General features: G+C 37.7%; 1 protein-coding gene across 1 annotated transcript in view; it reads left to right on the top strand.

Moving 5' to 3' along the window:
• The window catches only part of NRG4 (neuregulin 4), a 202,523-nt gene that overhangs the window by 178,221 nt on the left and 12,492 nt on the right, over window positions 1-11,810 (top strand). The window contains exon 7 of the mRNA XM_037833316.1: window positions 5,517-5,597. Coding sequence (XP_037689244.1) covers window positions 5,517-5,533 — 17 coding nt within the window. The 3' untranslated portion in view covers window positions 5,534-5,597. The remainder of the gene's footprint in view (window positions 1-5,516; window positions 5,598-11,810) is intronic.

The following is an 11,810-nucleotide window of genomic DNA, read 5'->3' as shown; positions in this document are numbered from 1 at the left end:
TTATAGGAAACAAGGCAACCAAGAAAAGAGTAGAGCAACATCTATAAAGTACCAAAAGAAAAAGTAAAACTGACAACCTAGAATTCTAAATCTGGCAAAAGTATCTTTCAAAAATAAAGTCAAATTAACCAAAATAATCTTAAAAACGAAGAACAAATTCAGAGTACTCACACTTCAAAACTTACTACAAAGCCATGGTAATCAAAGCAGTATGGTACTAGACTAAGGACAGACATATAATTCAGTGGAATAGAATTCAGAGTCCAAAATAAACCCTCACATTGTCAGTAAAGTGATTTTTTTACAAGGTATTCTAGTTTGCTAATGTTGCCGGAATGCAAAACACCAGAGATGGATTGGCTTTTATAAAAGGGGGTTTATTTGGTTACGTAGTCACTGTCTCAAGGCCATAAAGTGTCCAAGGTAACACATCAGCAATTGGGTACCTTCACTGGAGGATGGCCAATGGTGTCCGGAAAACCTCTGTTAGCTGGGAAGGCATGTGGCTGGCGTCTGCTCCAGAGTTCTGGTTTCAAGATGGCTTTCTCCCAGGATATTCCTCTCTAGGCTGCAGTTCCTCAAAAATGTCACTCTTAGTTGTACTTGGGATATTTGTCCCCTCTCAGCTTCTCCAGAGCAAGAGTCTGCTTTCAATGGCTGTTTTCAAACTGTCTCTCATCTGCAGCTCCTGTGCTTTCTTCAAAGTGTCCCTCTTGGCTGTAGCAAGCTTGCTCCTTCTGTCTGATCTTATATAGTGCACCAGTAATTTAATTCAGACCCACCCAATGGGCAGACCAACACCTCCATGGAAATTATCCAATCAGAGTCATCACCCACAGTTGGGTGAGGTGCATCTATATGGAAACACTCAAAGAATTTCAATCTAATTAACACTGATAGGTCTGCCCACACAAGATTACATCAAAGATAATAGAGTTTGGGGGACATAATACATTCAAACTGGCACACAAGGGTATCAAGACAATTCAGTGGAGGAAAACAGACTTCAATAAATGGTACTGACTTTTCAACAAATGGGGCTGGGAGAGTTGGATATCCATATCTAAAAGAATGAAAGAGGACCCCTACCTCACACCCTACACAAAAATTAACTCAAAGTGGATCGAAGATCTCAATATAAAGACAGTACCATAAAAATCCTAGAAGATAATATGGGGAAACATCTTCAAGACCTTGTTTAGGCAGCCACTTCCTAGACCTTACACCCAAAGCAGAAGTAACAAAAGAAAAAATAAATAAATGGGAACTCCTCAAGCTCAGAAGTTTCTGTACCTCAAAGGAATTTGTCAAAAAGTCAAAGAGGCAGCCAACTCAATGGGAAAAAATTTTTGGAAACCATGTACCTGACAAAAGACTGATATCTTGCATATGTAAAGAAATCCTACAACTCAATGTCAAGAGTACAGACAGCCCAATTATAAAATGGGCAAAAGATGTGAAAAGACAGTTCTCTGAGGAGGAACTACAAATGGCTAAGAAACACATGAAAAGATGTTCAGCTTTACTAGCTATTAGATAGATGCAAATTAAGACCACAACAAGATACCAGCTTGCACCAATTAGAATGGCTGCCATTAAACAAACAGGAAACTACAAATGCTGGAGAGGATGTGGAGAAATTGGAACTTTTATTCATTGTTGGTGGGACTGTATAATGGTTCAGCCACTCTGGAAGTCAGTCTTGCAGTTCCTTAGAAAACTAGATATAGAGTTACCCTTCAATCCAGTGATTGCACTTCTCAGTATATACTTGGAAGATCTGAAAGCAGTGACACGAACAGATATCTGCACGCCAATGTTCATAGCAGCATTATTCACAATTGCCAAGAGATGGAAATAACTCAAATGTCCTTTAACAGATAAGTGGATAAATAAAATGTGGTATATACACACGATGGAATACTATAGAGAAGTAAGAAGGAATGATGTCATGAAACATATGACAACATGGATGAACCTTGAAGACATAATGCTGAAGAAATAAGCCAGGCACAAAAAGAGAAATATTATATGCTACCACTAATGTGAACATTGAAAAATGTAAAATAAATGGTTTATAATGTAGAATGTAGGGGAACGTGATAGCAATTAATGAAGGGGGAACGATAACCCAATAAGAACAGATAAGCTATCGTGGGTAAATTTAACGTTCTGGGAGTGCCCAGGAATGACTATGGTCTGTTAATTTCTGATGGGTATGGTAGGAGCAAATTCACAGAAATGTTGCTACATTAGGTTATTTTCATGGGGTAGAGTAGGAACATGTTGGAAGTAAAGTAGTTATTTTAGGTTAGTGGTCCTTTTCTTACTCCCTTGTTATGTTATGGTTTGTTTGAAATGTTTTTTTATTGTATTTAAAAAAATTTTTTATATAGTTAATTAAAAAAAGTTAATGTAAAAAAAAAAAATATGCAGAGCCCCTTTGCGGAGCTGGTGGAAATTGCAGGGGTGTTGGGCTTCCCCACCTCAGTGGTTGCTGATATGCTCACAGACATAGGGGACTGGTGGTTTGATGGGTTGAGCCCTCTACCATGGGACTTGCCCTTGAGGAGACTGTTGCTGCAAAGGAGAGGCTAGGTCTGCCTATATTTGTGCCTAAGAGCCTCCTCCCGAATGCCTCTTTGTTGCTCAGGTGTGACCCTCTCTCTCTAGCTAAGCCAACTTGGCAGGTGAAATCACTGCCCTCCCCCACCATGTGGGATCTGACACCCAGGGGAGTGAATCTCCCTGGCAACATGGAATATGACTCCTGTGGAGGAATGTAGATCCAGCATCGTGGGAGGGAGAACATCTTATTGACCAAAAGGGGGATGTGAAAGGAAATGAAATAAGCTTCAGTGGCAGAGAGATTCCAAAAGGAGCCGAGAGGCCACTCTGGTGGGCACTCTTATGCACAATATAGACAACCCTTTTTAGGTTCTAATGAATTGGAATAGCAAGCAATAAATACCTGAAACTATCAAACTACAACCCAGAACCCATGAATCTTGAAGACGATTGTGTAAAAATGTAGCTTATGAGGGGCAACAATGTGATTGGGAAAGCCATATGGACCACACTCCCCTTTGTCCAGTGTATGGATGGATGAGTAGGAAAATGGGGGAAAAAAAAAAGGCACCCAGTGTTCTTTTTCACTTTAATTGTTCTTTTTCACTTTAACTTTTATTCTTATTATTTTTGTGTGTGTGGTAATAAAAATGTTCAAAAATTAATTTTGGTGATGAATGCACAACTATATAATGGTACTATGAACACTGAATGTACGCTTTGTATGACTGCATGGTATGTGAATATATCTCAAAAAAATGAATAAAAAATATTATGTTAAAAAATAAATGATACTGAAACAATTGGATATATACATGGAAAAAAATGAAGTTGAACCCCTACCTCACACCATATTCAAAAATTACCTCAAAATGGATAAAAAAAAAACTAAATGTATAGAGCTTTAAACTATTAAACTCTTTGAAGAAAATATAAGTCTTCAAGAACTGGGATCAGGCAGTGGTCTCAGATATAACACCAAAAAGCATAAGCAACAAAACAAAAAAGAGATAAACTGAATGCATCAAAATTCTAAACTTTTGTGCTTCAAAGGACACCATTAATAAAGTGAAAGACAACCTACAGAATGGAAAAAAAAAAAAAAACCTTTCAAATCATATACCTGATAGAGGACTTGTATGTAGAATACATAAAGAACTCTTACAAATCAATAGTAAAAAGACAAATAACCCATTTTAAAAATAGATGATATGAATAGACAGTTCTCCAAAGAAAGATAAACAAATGGCCAACAGGCACTTGAAAAGATGCTCAACATCATTGCCCATCAGGGAATTGTGAATCAAAACCACAATGAGATATCATTTCACACCCTGAGGGATGGCTATTTTTAAAAAGACAGACAATAATAAGGATAGTCTTTAAAAATAAATGGTGCTGGGATAGTTGGGTAGCCGTGTGCAAAAAGATGAATTTAGACCCTTGCCACACACAAAAATTAACTCAAAATGGATCTACATTTAGCTGGAAACATAAAACATTTAAAAGAAAATATAGGAAAATGTTCAGAAATAGATTGTGGTGATGAATGCATAACTATATGATCATACTGTGAACAGCTGATTATACACCATGGATGATTGTATGGTATGTGAATATATTTCAATAAAACTTAATTTAATTAAAAAAATACAAAAAAATATAGGAGAAAGTCTTCATGACATTGAGCTAGGCAAAGATTTTTAGATATGATTCAAAAAGCATGATCAATAGAAGAAAAAATTTATAAATTGGACTTGATCAAAATTTAAAACTTTTGTACTGCAAAAGACACCATGAAAATGAAAAGAAAAGGCATAAACTGGGAGAAGCTCTTTGCAAATCTTATATCTGATAAAGGACATGTATCCAGAATATATAAAGAACTTTCAACTCAATAAGATGACAACCTAATTTTAGAATGGGCAAAAGATATGAATACAGTTTGCCAAAGAAAATATATAAATGGCTAATACAAACTTGAAAAGATATCATAGCCATTAGGAAAATGCAAATTAATATCACAATGAGATAGCTCTTAGCACCCACTAGAAGAGCTATAATCAAAAAGACCATAATAAGTATTGGTGAGGGACGTGGGAAAACAGGAATACATTGCTGGTGGTAACATAAAATGGTGCAGCCACTTTGGAAAATAATTTGGCAGTTTCTTAAAAAGTTTAACATAAATTTTACCATATGACCCGGCAATTCTGACTAGAATCCACCCAAAATAAATGAAAATATATGTCTCTATAAAGACTTGAAAGTAAATGTTCATAGCAGCCTTATTCATAATAGCCAAAAAAGTGGAAACAACCCTTATGTCCATCAACTGGCCGATGGATAATCAAAATGTGGTATATCCATACAGTGGAATAGTATATTCAACTATCAAAAGGAACAAAGTACTGATACATTCTACAACATGCATAAACCTCAATTAGCTAAGTTATAGAATCTACAAAAGACCAACTATTGTGAGGAAGGTGATATAACTCTCCCTCTACAATGAAGAAACTGAGCAGAGAAGTTAGGATCAAGGTCACACTTCTGAAGCAGTAGAACAAGGATTTAAGCCTAGGTGGGTCTGGTTTTTAGTTTAGAGTTTTTTAGCCCTTGTGCTTGTGTTTGATATTTTTTTCAAATATCATTTGTTAATTGTCATTGCTGTTCGAGTGACTTTAGCAGTCTCTTTCCCTCACGTACCCCTTACTAATTTGTAATATCTTAAAAAATAGGTCACCAGGCTTATTAGAACTGTGGGTAACATCAGAGAAAACGGGCAGTGAGAAGAAGCTGGGGTGGGGGATTTAATTTTATTTGAGATTTCATAAGGGATGCTGATACAACTCTTTTGTGCTCTCAGAAGCTGACACAACTCTTTTGTGCATATAAAGAAAAACTGAGGTGGATAAAGCATTTCAATTCTTAATTATTTTCCGTAGATCATGGAGACCACTGAAGAAACATCAAAGTGAACCAAAGCCTTACTTCTGTTACAGAGGCAGAAAATGAAACCCCGAAAGGTAAAAAAAATTAAAACGTATTTTAACCCTTCCCTAAATAAAAGACATGCTTAAGTTATCTTACTATGAAACGTAGGCTGTTCTGCTGCAAGATTGTGTAATGTGAATTAGCTCATATTCAACTGGCAAATAGAGGAATGATTCAGGACAACCTGGAAGTCACTTAGTTCAAACATGATTTTTCCCAGAATGTTAATTAATGTATTAAAGTGGCCAGGGGGAGAATTTCTCACATCTAAAGAAAGTCTTAGCAATATAGGAACCTTAAGAAAAAAAGATTAAAATCCTTTGAAGTGCTTCTTTTTAGTGCAAGGGATGGTTGGTTTAGGGCTTCAAGACCCACCACACTTCTCACTATTTTAAGCCATCTGGGGAAGCTACAAGTACAGATGAAAAAGCTGTGAAGATATTTCATCATGTGTTTAGAAAACAGCATTGGTTAATGAGGAAGGCCACACCCAGATCACATTTTTAATATTGATGAAAATGGTTTCTATGAGAATGATTGATTTCAAGGATCTATATCTCAGAGGAAGAAACACAAACCTGAAAGTTTAAGGCTTCAAAGGATGGACTGACTGACTCTCCAAACACCAGTGGAAATTGAGGATTTGTTACTGTTTTTGTTATTGCTCAGGTTACAAAGTTCCCCATAAGTCCTGTAATTTTTAGCTCATGATTTTTCAGAATGCGAAGTTTTTACCTTATTAGGAGTAGTGTAAAAAAGTGGATAGGCTAGAACAATTTAATTTCTCTAGACAGTTTTTTCCAGTAGTAAAGTTACCCTGAAAATAAAGAGCAACAGCGATTTTCAGGAAGTGTGAAATCAAATAGTCTTGGAGTAGTCTGCAGCAGGGGGTGTTCTGACCCCCAAGGTGTGGGCTGGTACAGGGCTGAGGCAGAGGAATGGGTGCTGGCCAGATGGAACAGCCAGTCTCTGAATGTGTCCTCTTCAAGACTGGCTGAGCACATTGACTGTTCCATCCAGCCTAGCCCAGTGCAAGCACTGTGCACTGGATCTGTCACCAGTGTCATTCATTCATTCGTTTATTCATTCACCCATCATTATTTACTCAACAAATACATATGAGCTTGAGGCACCAAGCTCTACTTTAAATAAATAAATAAAGTAGATAAAATGAAAAGCCCTCATGTAATCTTTTTTAAATTAATACTTATTTTTAGAAGAGTTTTAGAGTCACAGAAAAATTGAGCAGAGTACAGAGTTCCCATATGTCCACCCCCTCACCCCCCACACACAGTTTCTCCTAACATCTTGCATCAGTACTTGGTATATTTGTTTCAATTAATGAACCAATAATGATACGTTCTTATTAACTACCATAATTTACAATAGGGTAAGCTCTTTGTGTTGTACAGTTCTGTGGGTTTTGACAAATGCATTATGTCGTGTATCCACCATCACACTGTCATACAGAATAGTTTCACTGCCCTCAAAAATCCCTCATTCATTGTCCCCCGAACTTCTGCCACTCACTGATCTTCTTTGCCTTTTCCAGTATGTCATATAGTTAGAATCATATAGTTTGTAGCCTTTTTAGACTGGCTTCATTCACTTAGCAATATGCATTTCAGATTCCTCTCTTTTTTGGTTTGATAGCTCATTTCTTTAAATCACTAAATAATATTATATTTTATGCACATGCCGAAGTTTGTTTATCCAGTCACTTATTGAAGGACATCTTGGTTGCACCCAATAAGCTGACCTCAACTGTGATTCTCTGTATTTGCCTGTCTCTCCAGATTTCAGGGTGACCTCAATTCTCTGAAGGATTTAAGAAAAATCATTTATTTTCAGTTTGTTCAGCTTTTTCTTGTTATGAAGATGGGAGTGATAACTTCCAAACTCTTTACGTGTTGGAGTGGAAACCATAAGTCCCTGCTATAATCTTTTTTTCTTTTCAGTTTAAAAAAAATTATATATATATACACACAGATATATGAAACATAGATTAACATAGAAGTTGCCATATCAGCCATTAAGTATAACATTCAGTGGCATTAATTACATTGACACTGTTGTGCTATACCATCCCCACCATCCACTAACAAAACTGTTTCATCACCCAAAAGAGGACCACTGTACCCATTAGGCAATAGCACCCCGTTCCCCCTCCTCCCAGGTCCTGGTAGCCTCTAATCTACTTTCTGTCTCTATAAATTTGCTTATTCTAGATATGTCATAGAAGTAAGATTATGCAATATTTGTCTTTTTTTATCTGGCTTATTTCACTTGCAATAACGTTTTCAAGGTCCATCCATATTGTCACCTGTATCAGAACTTCATTTCTTTTTTACAGCTAAATAATATTCCATTGCATGTGTACAGACATGCCTTGGTTTATTGCACTTCACTTTGTTGTGCTTCACAGATAACTGTGTTTTTTACAAATTAAAGGTTTGTGGCAACCCTGCATCAAGCAAGTCTATCAGTGCCATTTTTCCAACAGTATGTGCTCACTTCGTGTCTCTTTGTCACATTTTAATTAAGGTATGCACATTGTTTTTTTAGACATATGCTACTGTATACTTAATAGACTATAATACTTAGTGTAAACATAACTTTTACATGCACTGGGAAACCAAAAAGAAGTTCATGTGACTTGCTTTATTGTGATACTCATTTTATTGCAGGGATCTGGAACCAAACTCACAATATCTCCAAGGTGATAGGCCACATTTTGTTTATCCTTTCATGTGTCAATGGACACTTGGGTTGCTTCTACCTTCTGGCTATTGTGAATAATGCTGCTATGAACACTGGTGTACAAGTATCTGTCTGAGACCAGTCTTTCACTTTTTGTGGGGGGATATACCTAGGGTTGGGATTGCCGAGTCATATAATTCAGTCAACTTTTTGAGGAACCACACAAATGTTTTCCACAGTGACTACACCATTTTGCATTCCCACCAGCAATGCCTGTGGGTTCCACCTTCTCCACATCCTTGCCAACACTTATTTTCTATTTTTTAAATAACAGCCATCCTAGTGGATGGGAAGTGGTGTCGCACTATGGCCCTTAGATAATCTTTCTCCTGAGGGAGCGCTCTTCCTGGTTCAACTTTTCAACATGTTCTGCTAGTTCTAAATCTTCCAGAGAAAATGTGTGTGTGGCCAAGTTTGAGAAGTACAGAAAAACACATTAGAATATTAAATATTCTGAGAAGATCTTGCAACAAAGAAATAAGTTTAGCTTATTTAATCCAGTATTACTTTATAACTATCTGTTTTTCTCTGTCTACCTGTCCTCTCAGATTTATTAAGTTCCATGGAGTTGGTGTTCCACATAAGATCCTTTGGTTTTGGGAAATGCCTTCTATCTGGTGAAAAGACAGAAAAGTTAAAAAATTGATTAATAAAAATAAAATAAAAGCAAGTTCTTGGGTACAGTACTTGAGTACTATGGGAAAAGAGGAGTCCTCTTGAGAATGTTAGGAGAAAAGGGCTTCCCCAAGAGAAGACATGATGAGTGAACTTAGCCAGTACAAGTCTTTGCTTAGCAAGCAAGAGGAGAGCAGTCTAGTCTGTTTCTGGAGGCAAGATTTAAGGCGACAGAGGATTTGACGTCAGATGTGGAAGTCTGGTGATGTGCAGGTGGGCCCCTTTCACCTCAGGGGCCATGTTTAAACACTCACATCTCTGCCTCCCAGAGTCTCCCATTGCTTTAGTTTTCATTCTGACTCTCTCACAAGTATCTACAAATATGTCTAGCATAGCAGACAAGGCAGTGTACAGTGTAGGACAGGTGAGAACACTGGGTGAGGAGCCACAATTCCCTGTGAAAATCTTTAACATCTGTGTGGCCCTAGGAAAATCTTTCCAACTTTCTACATGTAGGCAGCTTCCTCTTCTATCAGTTAATTATTAACTGTGCCATAACTCCTTAGTCTTGTGAGGATCAGGAGACGATGTGAAAAGTTTTATTGTAAAACAGCTGCACCACTTTCCAACCTGTCTGCCAGAAATGAGAATAGGTGTGTGGAGACAAGGCCCCCATCAGTCTCAGGGCAGCCGGATCCTCCAGGGGCCAGAGGCAAAAGTGGCCTACACAGTTGCCCCAGTGTTTGGTATAAATATTATCAATTTCAATGTGAACTACACCGTAAGAGAAATTGGAAAGCACCTCAGTTAAGCTCTATACAAATAAATAAATGACTGAATTTACTTATCACAAGTCAGAAATAAAATGACCTTTTCATCACTAACAGCTCATTATGTATCAATAGTAAGTGGGCTCTTGGCAAATGGACACTTCCTACATTTGAGCCATATATATTTTACTGGTAATTTGAAACCAAATAATACTCTGCTGTTTTTGTTTTTTTTTTTTAAGTACAGAATCATCAAACATGAATGATTTCTATGTCAGATAAAATATGCCTAATGCTTTTAAAATCAAACTGTTACTAAACCAATTCTATTTTGGCTTCTGAAAATATTGAACTTACAATACTACATTACCTAACAAAATACCACATTATAGATTTGTATTTTAGTGAAAACGATTTGCTGTGCATCTTACTATGCAAATTCAACCCACAGGGAGGTTCCTTCTTAACAGACAATTTACTCTATGACTCTAGCCTATGGGTAAGTGGTGTTAGTAGTAGCTTTAAGCTGACTGGAACACCAAATATATTTTTTTGGATGAGCCTTTCTCTCATTATGAACTAAGGAGTTTTAAAACTACCTGTGAGTTCTTAAACCTCTAAGTTATCAAAGTCACTGTTACAGGATGTCTCTCTCAATTTTATAGTCCATAAGCCCTTCTTAAGCAGATCATTAACTTATAGTGCAAAATAACACACAGGATAAACTCTGTTCCAATTCGGTACGTTACTTTCTGAGCAGGAGAAACAACTAGGGTTAGAGTTGTTTCTCTAGTAAATTTGAATTCAATGGTAAGAGAAATTAAATGGTTTGAGAGGGTATTTGTATTATATTTGGTTGCCTGGGATAATGCCCCTTTCCTACATGTAAGAAACCCATTTTCTGAATTTTGTGCTAGTGTGAAAACTTGGTGACTGCACTATATACTGCACTATTATTGATTAGGATTGAGCAGGAGCTTAGATTCCCTATATCCCACACAATCACCTGGTCCTCTAAGAGAGATGGCTATGAAGAAAATTCCAGACAAAAGCTCTATTTCTGCCTAGGGCTCCTGCTCCACATTCTGCTCTGTTCTCTTAATAGCTTAAGCCAGAACCTCTTTGATCTTTAAAGAATATGTTATAAACAAAGTAGAAGAAGAGGGGGGAAAGGAAAACATCTAGGAAGAGAGCTTCATGTCCTGGCCTCTGGCTCAGGTAAATTGTATGCTGCAGGACATCTGAGGACTTAGGCGAGTGCACCCAGCCCAGCCCGCCCTCTACACACACACAAACATACTCTGAGGGTGCTGCAAGACCCATCATCTGGGGATGGTGATACACGGTATGCCTGACCTATCCCATGCCATTTGTGAGTGGATGTTCTGGCTTAAGCCATCCCAAAGTTTAGTGGCTTAAAATAACATTTATTATATTAACAAATTTGCAATTTGGGCAGGCCTTGGGGGACCTCTTGCCTCTGTTCCTTATAACATCATCTGAGGTGGCCTGAAGGCCAGGGACTGGAATCATCTGAGGGCTTGCTCACTCATATGTTTGGCCATGGATGCTGACAACTGGCTGGGACCTATGTCCAAAACCACCTTCCCATGTGGCTGCTTGGCTTCCTCACGGCATGGTGGCTGAGTCCCCAGGGTGAGCATCCCGTGAGAGAGACAGAGCCAGGCAGAAGCTGTATTGCCTTTTATGACCTAGCCTTGGAAAAAATGAAAGCATCACTTTTACTGAACTCAGTTCATTAAAAGCAAGTCATGAACACTGGTCCATATTCAAGAGGAGGGAAAATTATACTCCACCTTCTGGATTGTCAACATGTCGAAAATTACAACCAAGTTTTAAAGCGCCTTAGTGGGCTGATTTCTTTTGGCAGTGGAGTGAAGACCTTGGCTGACCTGACTGCCTTAGGGTCTGTAGAGTGGTAGGTTTTCTTTTTTCTATTGTGCTTCTAGGCAGCCTAAGCTATATGGGAAAGGACTCTCCTATTTGAGACTATACCAAGGCTCTTATCCTTGGTGTAAGCAACCTTCATGCAGGATTAAGCAAGCATAGAAACCCAGTTCACCGAGCTTGTTTCTTTTT

The sequence above is a fragment of the Choloepus didactylus genome, chromosome 4 (assembly GCF_015220235.1).
Source record: "Choloepus didactylus isolate mChoDid1 chromosome 4, mChoDid1.pri, whole genome shotgun sequence".
NCBI lineage: Eukaryota > Metazoa > Chordata > Mammalia > Pilosa > Megalonychidae > Choloepus > Choloepus didactylus.
This window is presented reverse-complemented; position numbering and strand designations above follow the sequence as displayed.